We start from the raw sequence: 12,837 nt of genomic DNA, 5'->3' as shown, positions 1-12,837 counted from the left end.
AATGGCCAATAGCTAGGCAGGAGGTATAGGCTGGACTTCTGGGAAGAGAGAGGAAGTAGGGAGAGATCATTGAAGTGCAGGGGAGACCCCAGGAGAGAAACCAGGAAGTGCAAGATAGAAGACAGGTTACACCACATGATAGAATGTAGATTAATATAAGTGGGTTAATCTAAGTTATAAGAGCTAGTTAGGAACAAGCCTAAGCTATAGGCCGAGCTTTCATAATTAGCAATAAGTTTCTGTGTTATTATTTGGGAGCTGGCTAGCAGGACAGAAAAAGACTCATTACACAAGCCTAGTACTCAGTCATGTGAGAGGACCCAGCAAAAAGAGAAGTAAAGGCATGGCTGAGCAAGGGCACAAGGTGAGAAAAGCAGAACTGAATGCATAGGGTCAACACGTGACTCAAAGGGCGTGGGAATCGACAGTGGCCCAGAAGGGTCTCAGGAGTTTTGGGTTTTGAGTGCTTGCTGCATGCCCACAACTGGAGAGGGTATAGAGGGGAAAAGGGCCCACCTTTGAAAATCCTGTTAATGGTGAGAGGCTTGTCTCCATGCAGGGAGCCTTTTCCTCCCTCCAGGCTGAAGCCCAGCCCTGCAGAGGTCTTCTCCAGTGTCACTGTGCAGACAGTGGCCTCCACTGCAGAGAAAAGCACATGGGCTTGGTCAGTGCTCTGCTCTTCTCTCAGGCCCAGCTGCCCAGGTTGATATCAGCTATTTAACCACACACACGGAAACACAGACTCACATCTCTGCAGCACACCAGGCAAGCTGGAAAGGTGTATTGGGGCTTCACATTACCACACAGTGCCACCAACAATGGATCTAAATGGCCAAAGGCAGTCAGTATGGGGCTCACGTGGGGCCTTTCCGCACGTGAGTCCCCATCCCACTGCACTGGGAACACTTACTAGATTCTACTGAAATGTCACTGGCTGCTGAAGATGATGCTGCAGAGTCAGTAGAGGAGTTCAGGTCATGAGTGGCATCCACAGTTGCTTTCCTGGTGACAATCACAGCTTGCCTTGGGTCCCGAGCTTGGCGGAGGATAGCTAGGGCATCATTGTGGGTAGCCCCCTTGAGAGATTTGCCATTGATGGAAAGAACCTCATTGCCTTTTTGAATTGTGCCTTCCTGGGAAGCCAGGCCATTTGGAAACACTCTGTGAACCTAAACAAGCCAGAGGAATTAGGACCCCCAAACCACCCAAATCAGCTCCCATCTGTGATAGCAGGGCACTCCAAGCCAAGTATCCAGCCAACCCCAGAGGAGTTTAAGCCAAAGACAATGTAACAAGATAAATTAAAGACCCAGAGACAGATATTGGGGTTCAAGCTGAGGGTCAGATGCTTTTTGAATCCTCAGGCAGGCTTTAATAAATGATAAATAATTTACCACTACAGACAACATATGTTGATTATATCTCAAGGCAGAGCAACAGGCCTGAGCCAGCATTCTTTCCTTTCCTTCTCTAGTCAGGGCAGAAACCAACAGTGATAGCCAGAGAGCCCTCAACATTCTTCCCACACAATGCCCTTGACTGATCCTCCAGTCCCATTCACTCCCAGGGAACATCTTCTGCCTTATCTACCCTGGATCACATTTCTAAGAATGGTTTCCTGACAAAATTGAGTCTATGGCTTATTGAGGGTTGTTTACAAGAACAATTTTCTAAGAAAAGAGAAATTTTGGGATACCACATTAAACAAAATCTCCCAAAATTTTCATTGTTTAAAGATGCTAGCAATCCTACAATGTCAGTTTGATCTTGGTTCTCTTGAGTAAGTAATGTAATAACATGGTGACTCCCCAAACACATAAGGAGAGCTTATCCCTTCTGGGGATGCACTCAGGTCTCATTTTCTATAGGAAGTACTTGAGGCACTGTCTTAGGCTGCCTAGACATCCTCATTCTTTAGCTGGTCCCTTTCCTCTTTCTGTAGGAAAAACAACAACAACCCTATCTTATGGCCAGAAAGAAAGACAGCTCAGGGGGTAAGGTCCTTGACACCATACCTAGAAGCCTTAGTTTGAGCCCCAGATTCCATGCCACACAGCCTGGATCACGAAGTCAGAGGGCCTGAGAATATCCCAGTCAGCAACTGGTGACCTGAGGCTGTGGGTGAGGACAGTAGCCCATGCTGTTCAGATCAACTAGGCCAGGATCAACTATGGGTCCAGAGGGAAAGATGCCTATAATACAGATCTGCTGCCCTTTCCATGCTAGTCCAGACTCTGGGTCCTGCAAAACAGGAGGCTGCTACAAGTTCTGCAGACTTGTGTGAACACTGTGGTGTGTGTAGCCTGTGCAAGCACAGTAATCACTTCCACCTTTTGGCTGGATCCCACTGAGCTCAGCCAACCAACAAGTCAACTTCACAAACTGTCCACTTGAACATTCTCATTCTACAGATAGACAGAATCAGGGCAGCCCCTTCCTTTGTAAGGATTTGCCTTCCATGAGCTCCTTTATACATAGTGCAAAAAGTCTACAGTCCTAGACAAGTTTTTAAAAATGCCCTGTGGCTATAAATTGTACCTATCCAAAATCCTAGTGACCATCACAATCTACATCTCCAAAGGAAATTATGTGGTATTTTGCTATAGTTGGCCTGAATTCACTGTGTATATGCACACACGCATGTATGCACATTTGTGTGCTTTTGCAGCAACATATGATGTGTGCACACACATGTGGAGACCATAGGACAACCTCGGCTGTCACACATTAGGCATCATTTCCTTTGTTGTTTTTTAAGACAGGGTCTCTCAGTAGCCTGGAATTTGCCAAGTAGGGTAGGCTAGCTAACCAGCTGGGAATCTGCCTGTCTTTGCTTCCCCAGCTCGGAAATTATAAATGCACCTCCATTCCCAGCTATCCTTTAACACAAGTTGTGGGACTCAAGCCTAGCTTCCCATGCTTGCAAGGCAAGTGCTTTTGTTGACCAAAATATCTTCCCAATTGCCTCCATTTTTAATTCATCCTCCACATATTTTCAAAAATATAGGTATTAGGGCTTTAAACCATGCAAACTTTCCATTCGGATGTTCTGGTGTAGAATGAGTGTATGCATATACATGTGTGCATGTGTACACATGTAATCACACATATACACACTATTTTTTGATGCCCCATGTGTAATTAGTGTTTGTTTTGGGGTGCTGGGGCCCTTTAGGGTGCACAGGGACCTTTTTCATTGAGAGGCACAAAATGTCGAAGAGTTAAGTCTGGATCAGATAGTAGAAGAACGGTTCCAATGACTTTCCTTTAAAACCCCTGTCCTTACCCTGCCCAGTGTTTCTCAGCACAAGCCCCCTTCCAGGCAAGTCTTTGCACCCCCAGCAATCCATTCTGCCTCTGGCATGCCGATTCCTGGGCAACTCACCGTGATCACCTTGTTTTCTAGATCTGCCCCTCCTGCCAAGCTGAACCCAAGGCCAGCGCCTTCTTCCTTGTGTAAGATGGTGACATGAATGCTGTCTAGTTGCTGTGGATGAAAATACATACATTCACAAACTGGGTACTGCAGTGGCGGCGGTGGGAACAATTTAACACATGCTTTAGCACCATGCTGGTTTGTTTTATTAAACACCAGCTGGGCCAGTACTAACACCTCCTCAGACTTCAGTTTCATCACACAGGAATTACAGGATGCTTAGGAGGGGAAACAAATGTATGTAAAACAGCAATCCCAGCCTTTTTCCTCTCTTACTCACCCATTCATACCCAACTTCCACAGACTGGGCTGCATATGGCTAAGTCAGCTAGAGATCCCTTCAGGCTGGAAGATGCTGCTTTCCCGTGACATTGTGGGTCAAGGGCAGGTGGTGCCATGTGGGTCAAACTCTCAGAGGCCAGTGCTGTTTCACAATTGCTAGCTGCTCCCTCTTCTACCAGCATAGTACCAGTAAGGAGCCCAGCTGGCATCTCACTCCATCATTTAAGCATGTACCAATGTGTACACACACACACACACACACACACACACACAGAGAGAGAGAGAGAGAGAGAGAGAGAGAGACAGAGACAGAGACACAGAGAGACAGAGAGAGAGAGAGAGAGAGAGAGAGAGAAAGAGAGAGAGAGAGAGAAAGAGAGAGAGACAGAGACAGAGACACAGAGAGACAGAGAGAGAGAGAGAAACAGAAACTCCCAGCCTGAGAGAGAGAGAGAGAGAGAGAGAGAAGAGAGAGAGAGAAAGAAAGAGAGAGAGAGACAGAGACACAGAGACACAGAGACACAGAGAGAGAGAAACAGAAACTCCCAGCCTGAGAGAGAGAGAGAGAGAGAGAGAGAGAGAGAGAGAGAGAGAGAGAAAGAGAGAGAAACAGAAACTCCCAGCCTGGAGCCAGGAAAACCTTATTGCACTACCCAAAAGCAGGGGATCCCATTCTAGTCTAGAGCTGGAACCTGGAGCTCCAGAGCCCACAAAATCCAGGGAGGTCACATACATAGGCAAGATGGACAGGCATAAGTGACAGGCTCAGAGGGCAAGTTAAACACATCCAATTCTGAGGAAGGCAGACTCAGTGCTACTGGCTCATTCCCTTTAAACAAAATAGTCAGAAATCTTAGGACTTATTTTTAGAATCTGATAACTTTAAAAGATCAAATAAAATTTATTTTCAAGCCAATGGCTCTTGGACCACTAGTTTGTAAATGGCACTAGGAAATAAAAACATGGCCAAGCAGTCCCTTGGTCATGGGCTACTAGAGCCCCTCACTTGCAAGTCTTCTGCCATCTTTTAATGGGGAGTTCCTAGGACAGAGTAGTATTCTGAGTCTGAAGGCCCCATTGACCCCATGTTTGCCCACATACTTGGGATTATTTTCAGGCTTTTTTTTTGGGGGGGGTGTCCTGTGGACGGCTGCCATGCTATAAATAAATAAATAAATAAATAAATAAATAAATAAATGTCTTCTGCTAACACTTTCATCTCCAGCATATTATTTGCATTGATTCAGGCCCTGGGGACTGGTGGCTCATGCTGGCTATAGGTGATTAGTGAGAATCTCAGAGGAAAAATTACAGCCCAGAGGCATCTTGGAATCATCATTCTCACCTGCACCTTTGACCTCAGGAGGGCAGCTGTGACTCTTCCAGTTGAAAAGGATAGTCCTCACTCCTTAGGCTGCATTATCTCAGTGCAGGCCCCAACAAGTTTCCAGAGAGCTTGAGCCCGTCTCTGGACTGCTGGCTCTAGCTCTGGCTGGGCCACTTCCTCTCTACACACTGTTGGCAGTGTTCAGCAACTATGGGGCAAGTGGGGTTTTCCCAGTGAGGTGGCTGAGGCACAGAGGCCCTCCGGAGAGCACCTTGATGTGTGCAGCGGAAACGATGAAAGCCTCAAGGTGAGAGCTTGCCTCATCTATGCTGTTTACCACTGGCAATGCTATGGCTTGCCGCTTCTCTCTGGAAACTCGTGCCAAGGCAGCAGCCCATGGGATGTTGGCACAGCACTGGACTTGAGCTTAGAGACAGAGCACCCTGGCTCTGTGATCATCAACCTCCTTCTCATTCATAAAATGAAGGGCCTGGCCACACCCTCAGCCCTGCTACACACACACACACACACACACACACACTTCCCATCCCAGCTAAGGTCATGTTGTTCCTCTAACATGGACAGGACAAAACCTCGACCTGATGCCAGCACCATGACAAGCCTTGAGGTCCATAAACTTCTTTAGCTACTTACCCCCTCTGGCCCAACTGAGGTGACCACAACAGCCCATGTGGAGCCCTTGTCACTGCAGATGTGCACACAGGAAACCTACCTTCAATGTCGCCTCGTCTAGAACTCTCACTTCCTCGATGAGTTTTTTCAGTTCTTCTGAGCTCAGCAAGGAGATAACTGACTGGCCGGGCTGAGAAGAACCGTGGTCCCTGTCCTCAGTTTCCCGGGGCTCCGTGAGGCTCTCTGAATATTCCCTCAGCTCTGAAAGGCTTTCACAAACAGATAACACAGTGTGAAGAACAGGATTCTTGAACTACTCCATCCTGCAAGGGACTCAGAGTTTCAGAAACTCTGTTATTTGATAATGACATATCCATCCTTGGCAGCATAAGCAATAAATAAATCACAGCCGATTCGAGCTGGATAGACCCAGTCCTTCAGGAGAGGGCTTCAGATCCCCCTACCAAGCCATGTCTGTGACAGGTCTCATCCACCTCCTAACCCCGGCTAAAGAGGGAAGCAAGGTACACAGGGCAGGACTCTGTTCATAACAAGAAGAGTAAGGGCCTGAACTGAAACAGGACTAAATGCCCTTACTCCCTGCCTAGGTCCTGGGCCTATGTGAAAAGCAAAATGGATTTTTGTTGGAGAGCATCTCTTCACCTCACCTGGAGCTCTTTAAGCTGTGAGTGGACCTTTCAGATATGCATCAGCCTCGTGTGTGTTTGTGAGCAGTTTACCAGGGCCCTGGTCATTTTCCCCACTTCCCATCCGAGCCATAGTCAGGTATTGTGTAAACTACTCCTTAGCACGGAAGACAGAGCTACAATGCACATGTGTACACACACACACACACACACACACACACACACACACACACACTCACATGAGATGAAATGGTTTTTAACTAGAAATGTGACTGAGAAATGTTTAACTGCTGCATAACATAAAATAAAGGAGTGGGGACAGCAGGGAGCAAGCAGGGCACAGACACTCACTTGAGGGAAAACCCTGTGTCCGAGCCAACGACTTCACCAAGACCTTCTGTAGCTGTGTTGCTATTGGAAGGTGGCTTTGGAGACATCCTTTCCTTGGGGACACAGGTGATCTGGCCACAGGAGAATGAAGATGGAAGGCACAGCAGGGATTTCATGACAGCTGATGATAACTGGCTGCTGATGGAGTAAAGCTTACTGGCCTTTTCATCCATCAGCTTTGACTCACAGGACTGAGTCCTAGTCAGGGGAAAGCTCCGTGCCCGCTGACTTGGCATCTTGAGGCCTGGTCCTTGAGTGTCCTCAGTATGTGTAGTCAGCAGTCTCAGGAGAGGGTCTGGGGAGAGAGCTTTGGGGCTGGGTCGCTGACGTGGGGGAGGAGACTCAGACATACCTGGGTCCCTGATCTCTGAGGTGTTAGGAAAGCCTATGGCTATAGGCTCTATTTCTATCTGTCTGTACTTAGCAGAGACTGTAGTCCCTCGTCCTGAGAGACCAGAAAACTGTCCTCCATCTTGCTTTCCTGGAAGTTTGGTGGTCTCCCCAGAGCTGGGCTGCAGGCTCAGTCTCTGGACTCCTCTCTCTGGCAGTTGTGAGGAGCCAAAGTTTTCAAAAGAGCTGATTCTCTGCCTGATAGAGGAGGAGGTAGAGGAGGAGGGGGAGGCCTTTGAGTGTGGCACTGAAGGCTCCCTGGAAACAGGTGCTGGCTGAGTAGCTGCTGAGGCTACTTCCGGGAATCTTCTGGGGTCTGGTACACGATTCCTCAGACCTTTCAAGCTCTGACGAAACCAGGCTGGCTTGGGGGCCACTGGGGGCCCCTTCTTCACAGTGCAGCCATCTGCTGACTTGTGAACTCTGGGAGCACCATTGGCAGTGTCCATTTTTGACAGGACCCCTTCTGGGTGGCCCTGTGTCCCATCCTCTTCACCCAGGCTGGTGGTGGCCTGTAGTGGCATATGGCTATGGTTCTCACTCATGATGGGGCTAAATAAGTTTTTGATGCAGTCGGAAATTCTAACCCAAGGATCTTCAGTGCTGGTATCAAAGCTATAGTCCATCCGCGTCTGCCTCTTCAGCAGTGGGTGTTTTCCTGGTGAGGCTGGTGGGCAGAAACAAAGGCAGACCTGAGTGTGACACCTCACTGGGGATTTTCTTTCGAAATTCAAGTTACAATGCTGAAGAGACACGTTGGGGGCTGGCTCCAAGGACTGTTACCTAACTGGGGTGCCAACAGGCAAAACTGAAGAACCAGAGGACGGTACCTTCTACCATCTTAACGTCCTACAGCTAGATGTGTCCTTGGGAAATACTTGCACTATCATTTGACAAGAGAGAACCCTAGCAACGAAGAAGATGAGGGGCCAGGGTTGTCAAAGTCAGGCCAGACCTCATGTCACCACCTCTCTGCCCACTCTAATGTCCTCACCACTGTCTAAAGCAGTTCACACAGATAACATAGGAGAAATATTAAGTGAAAGCAATTCTTTTGCCTTTTAAACTTTCACTCCATATGCCTCATGTTGGTCATCGTATTTGATTTGGACTATCCATGTCATTCAAAAGTGGCAAGGATGAGTCTGCCTACTGGTGGGATGTGTACCACTTACTGAGGCTCTCTCATCTTGATATGAAGTCATGTGAGTGTGATACTCTGCCCACACTCAGGTCATTGACCAGCTTGCTTGGAAAATGAGCTTTCTCGATCAAAAGAACTGATAAAACTGTTCCAGGTAGAGAAAAGGCTATGTGTCATTGATTTTGAATGTTGGCTATGCATTGGAATCTGAAGGGTCCATTTCTCAGTTCTGAGCTGATATATCTGGACTATAGTCCAGGCAATCGGGATGTGGTTAACCCCATAGAGGTGTTTCATTGTATCATCCACTGTATGTCCTTGATGTTCTCAGGCTGCCATGTCCAAGGGGCAGCATGGCAAAAACTTTCTCAGAATAAGATAATATTAAACTGACATCTACCTGCATAGGCTGGGGAGACTCTGCACTCAACTCCCTTCCCTAGAAACAGGGGAGGTTGGGCCCTGAGCCCTAGCATTCGAGAGAGATACCACTGTCGGTTCTCTGTGTTTCCCATGCCTCATCCTTCTCTGCTTAAGACTAGGCTGCTTGGACCACATGTTTCAGGGAGTCTTCATATGACAATGCACCCTTGTTTGAGGAACACTGCTTCCTCCCATCTCTTGTCACAATGCCCAGCCTCTAGGGAAGTAGAACACTGAACTCTTACAATACCAAAGAAAAGCCATGCATGATCATGAAGGTCTGGATGGGCACTAGCGACTCCAGGACTTTAACAAGTATGTCTGGCCCATAGGCTGTTTCTGCATTTACAAACTGTTCAGCTATAAGGGGCTGGTATGGTAACAATTTAGAGTCCAGAGTTCTACAGGCAAGTCCACTGCAAACTAGGGTGTGTCCTCAATTAGGATAACCAAGGGAAGGAAGGGTGAGGAGGTGGAGTCTCCCTTGGTGGGGCACCTCTCCGGGTGAGATATCTAGATCATTCCACTCATATTGTCCTTTACTCTCCAGAGATCTCCATGTGCTTAAGGAATATGGTTTGTAGCCTCCCTGTTCACCCCCTGCCACACTGGGAGCTCCTCAGGGCAGGAACCTGTTTGGAGCATCCCTTTCTCCCTCATCTTTAGCACCAAATTAGCCTCACACACCCACCGTTCACTGTGTTCTAGCTGTAGTGAGTCACTCATCAGGATTCTGTGTGGTCTTTAATACTTGCTGACCAATGAATGAACCCACAAAGGCAAAGTAAATTGCCTAGAATCACAGTTAATGAAGGGTGAACCCAGGATCCTCTATTCTTTCTAGTAAGCCAGCAAACACTCAAGCCATGCCATTGTATTGACAGATGTACCACTTGGACCATTTGCCATCCACCTCCTGGATGTGGTAACCATCAGCCAAGCCCTGCTTTTCCCATGCTGCACTCTCAGATTTGAACATAATGCATGACGCATGCTGTCTTGCTGACACCCATGTTATTCAGCTGCTCGGGATAGCTGGGTTAGCTGTGATCTTTGGACATCTTTCCATGTAGACCCTCAAGAATGGCCAGCAATTGTACCACCACCTCCCTGGCATCACCGCTTCAGCCAGGACTCTTCTCACTCTGAAGAGCACTTCCCCTGTCTACCTGCCCCAGCACCCTAGGAGCCTCACCGTCCATCAACCCCAGTCACTGGCTCTGTCTGCTGTGTCCATGCAAGGCACTGACCTCAGACCAAACTCTAGCTCCTACTTGATCCATAAAACTTTCTCCGGAGAGGTCTTCCTTTGGAAGATCCCCATGGTGGCTCACCTGGACTGGCACTCCTCCTTGGCTCCCCCTCTGTGGAGGACGAAGTCTGTGAAGTCTGTGTGCTGACTGCAGGTCCTGGACAGCAGGCAGTGGCGCAGGGGCTTCTCCCTGCAGTGTCTTCCTGAGGCAGCAGAGGCAGCAGCTCTCTGGTTTCCTGTGGTGTAAACAGGAAGCCAGACTGTGTCAAAACGGTAGCCTCCAGCTGCGAGAAGGCAAGGCACTCTTTGATTAGGACTTGAGAGTGAATATTGAGACACCCCTAAAGGGAAATTTCACAGCAGCAGTGGGGAAGCGTTCCTCCCCCAACCGCCCCACACACACACACACAGGGCTGTCGCTGCACAGTTAACCCCTTTTGGATGCTCCCGGGGGTCCCTGGGCTTCCAACAACCTGCTGGGCCCAATATGGGCATGCCTCATAGGTACAGCAAGTTACTGGCTGTCTGCGATGGGCGCAAGAGGTCGGGGTAAAGAAGGTGCTGGCACTACTTGGCTTACAACAGCATGTTGGCCAAACTACCTGACCCAAAGGCACATGCAGGGGCCAAAGAAACTGCCCCCTAGTGCTGCCTAAGTTAAGACCTAAGACCACTCAAAAGAAAAGCATGTCAGTTGCTTCCCTTGTTGGTTTTAGGTTTTTAAAATTACATTGCTTTTATTGTGTTCCCAGCACACACATGAAGATCAGAGGACAATGTGTGGAAATCGCTTCTCTACTTCTACCACATGGGTCCTGAGGATTGGACTCAGGTCATCACTCTTGGCGACAAGCACCTTTGCCCACTGGACCTTCTTGCCAGTTGCAAATTTGTTTTCTTTTGTTTGAGGCAAGGTCTTATGTGTCCTAAGCTAGTCTCAAGATCTCTGTGTAGTCAAGGATGACCCAAAACGCTTGCATTCACCAAGGCATGTACCACCACACTGGTTTTCTGTGGTGTTAGAGGTCAAATCCAGGTTCTTGTCTGCAAGGCAAGCACTCTAGCGACTGAGCTTCACACTGAGATTCCCAGAGTAATTAGAACCTAGTCAGAATTGCGTTCTGGCTCCCCTCTGCAGCACCTAGAGAGACACCACCAATCGTCTGCAGACTTTGTTTCTCCATGCAGAGGGATGCTGCCTCAGGAATCTCCTTAAAGCAGGCTGTGAGGAGCTGAACCAGGCATCAAGTAGCCATCTACTATTTAGGTAGAGTTCCCACAAGGCCTGAGTGAGATGCAGGGTCCAGAGACAGCAGAGGGCACATTGGACCTCAGCAGCACAGAAGGCTTGCCTGAGAAATGCTTTGCATCTGCCTCTGGAACAAAACTGAGATTTTCCAGGCAACCACGCATGGCAGCAAGCATGGTGCCCTCTCTAGAAGAAAAGGCAGTGCCAGGACCCATGTAGATGATGCTTCTGACACATGTTTTTATGGAAGAGAAACATTTTGTTTTTTTGTGCTGGGGTGGCTCCCAAGACCTGTTCATTGAGGAGTCAGGCCATGATGGGCCAGGTGACAAGGCTACAGGCCTTCTTCCAGAAGAAGGACAGAAGCAGAAACACTTGCCTCATTTAGGATTAAAATAAGACAGGCCAAATGCCCGGGCTCTCAGACTTAGTGTCTCTGCTGTCTGCATACATTCTTTGGGAAAGAAAGAAGTAGAACAGTTGGAAAAAGGTCACAGTTATTGGCCAGCCCAAGGCCCCTGCTTGAAGGTGAAGACTTAAGCAAGTGTTCTGAAATATGAGGGTCAGAGCATCCAAAGAGGCCTTCCTGAGCTAGTTCCATTAGCACTTAATAGCAAGTCAACAATAACATCTGTTCTTCTCCAAGATGTTTGCCACACAGGAAAACTGACTATATCCTGTTAGGGGCTATGTGAGGTGACAGCCATCTGTACCCACAGACTGTTGGTGCTTTTACACAATGGCATAGCCAATGCCAGCAAGTCATCTTGGAAAAGACTCTGATGCATGTCTGTGGTGGATTGAATGAGAATGGCCCTCATAGGCTCATGTATTTGAGTGCTTGGTCACCAGTTAGTGGAACTGTTTGGGTAGGATTAGGAGGTATGGCCTTGTTGGTGAGTTGTGTCTCTGTGGGTGGGCTTTGAGGTTTCAAAGTCCATACGGTTCCAGTTCTCTCTCTCTCTCTCTCTCTCTCTCTCTCTCTCTCTCTCTCTCATTGTAGTCTCAACATGTAAGCTCTCAGCTACTGGTCCAGCATCATGTCTGTATATCTGCTGTCATCCTCCCTATCATTATGGTCATGAACTCTAACCTCTGGAACCATAACCCTAACAAATTTTTCCATAAGCTACCTTGGTCATGGTGTATCTTCTCAACAATAGAAAAGGAACTAGGACAATGTCTGTCTGTTTGTCTTACTTTTATTTTTTTTAAATTAACTTTCTTATTTTAAAAAACCCTTATAAATAAATAAAATATCACATGCCAAAATTAACCAGACCCAAAGTCTATCCAATTTAATGAACTCATATACAGTTAGAATTGGGCTTTGAAATAAAAGTTGTGAAGCTTCACAGTCAATTTTACAATTTCGTTATCATACATATTTTCTGTACTTATCTGCCACCAAAGGAAAAAAATTCTATGATCAAATGATCATTAGAAAAATAATGTTTACAATGCCTTTCCATTGCCTGTACTCAGTCTTTCCTCATCCCTTGTGTTCAAGGTTTCTTGCTCTTCCTTCATGTTATACTGCACTCATCTGTACATTTGTTTACATGTACATATGTATTATTGGCTAGATCTCATTATTCTCAGATGAACATATGGTTTATTTCTGAGACTGTATGAACTCACTTAATATTATATGTTGTAAGTCC

General features: G+C 47.4%; 1 protein-coding gene across 2 annotated transcripts in view; it reads right to left on the bottom strand.

Moving 5' to 3' along the window:
* The window catches only part of Il16 (interleukin 16), an 83,829-nt gene that overhangs the window by 2,692 nt on the left and 68,300 nt on the right, over positions 1 to 12,837 (bottom strand). For both annotated transcript variants that reach the window (XM_027407558.2, XM_027407559.2), the window contains 6 exons: positions 10,007 to 10,160; positions 6,677 to 7,772; positions 5,779 to 5,947; positions 3,386 to 3,487; positions 911 to 1,169; positions 517 to 639 (listed from right to left, as the gene is read on the bottom strand). In XM_027407558.2, coding sequence (XP_027263359.2) covers positions 517 to 639; positions 911 to 1,169; positions 3,386 to 3,487; positions 5,779 to 5,947; positions 6,677 to 7,772; positions 10,007 to 10,160 — 1,903 coding nt within the window. The remainder of the gene's footprint in view (positions 1 to 516; positions 640 to 910; positions 1,170 to 3,385; positions 3,488 to 5,778; positions 5,948 to 6,676; positions 7,773 to 10,006; positions 10,161 to 12,837) is intronic.

The sequence above is a fragment of the Cricetulus griseus genome, chromosome 3, assembly GCF_003668045.3.
Source record: "Cricetulus griseus strain 17A/GY chromosome 3, alternate assembly CriGri-PICRH-1.0, whole genome shotgun sequence".
NCBI lineage: Eukaryota > Metazoa > Chordata > Mammalia > Rodentia > Cricetidae > Cricetulus > Cricetulus griseus.
The sequence above is the reverse complement of the archived record's forward strand: the minus strand, read 5'-3'. Positions and strand labels throughout refer to the sequence as shown.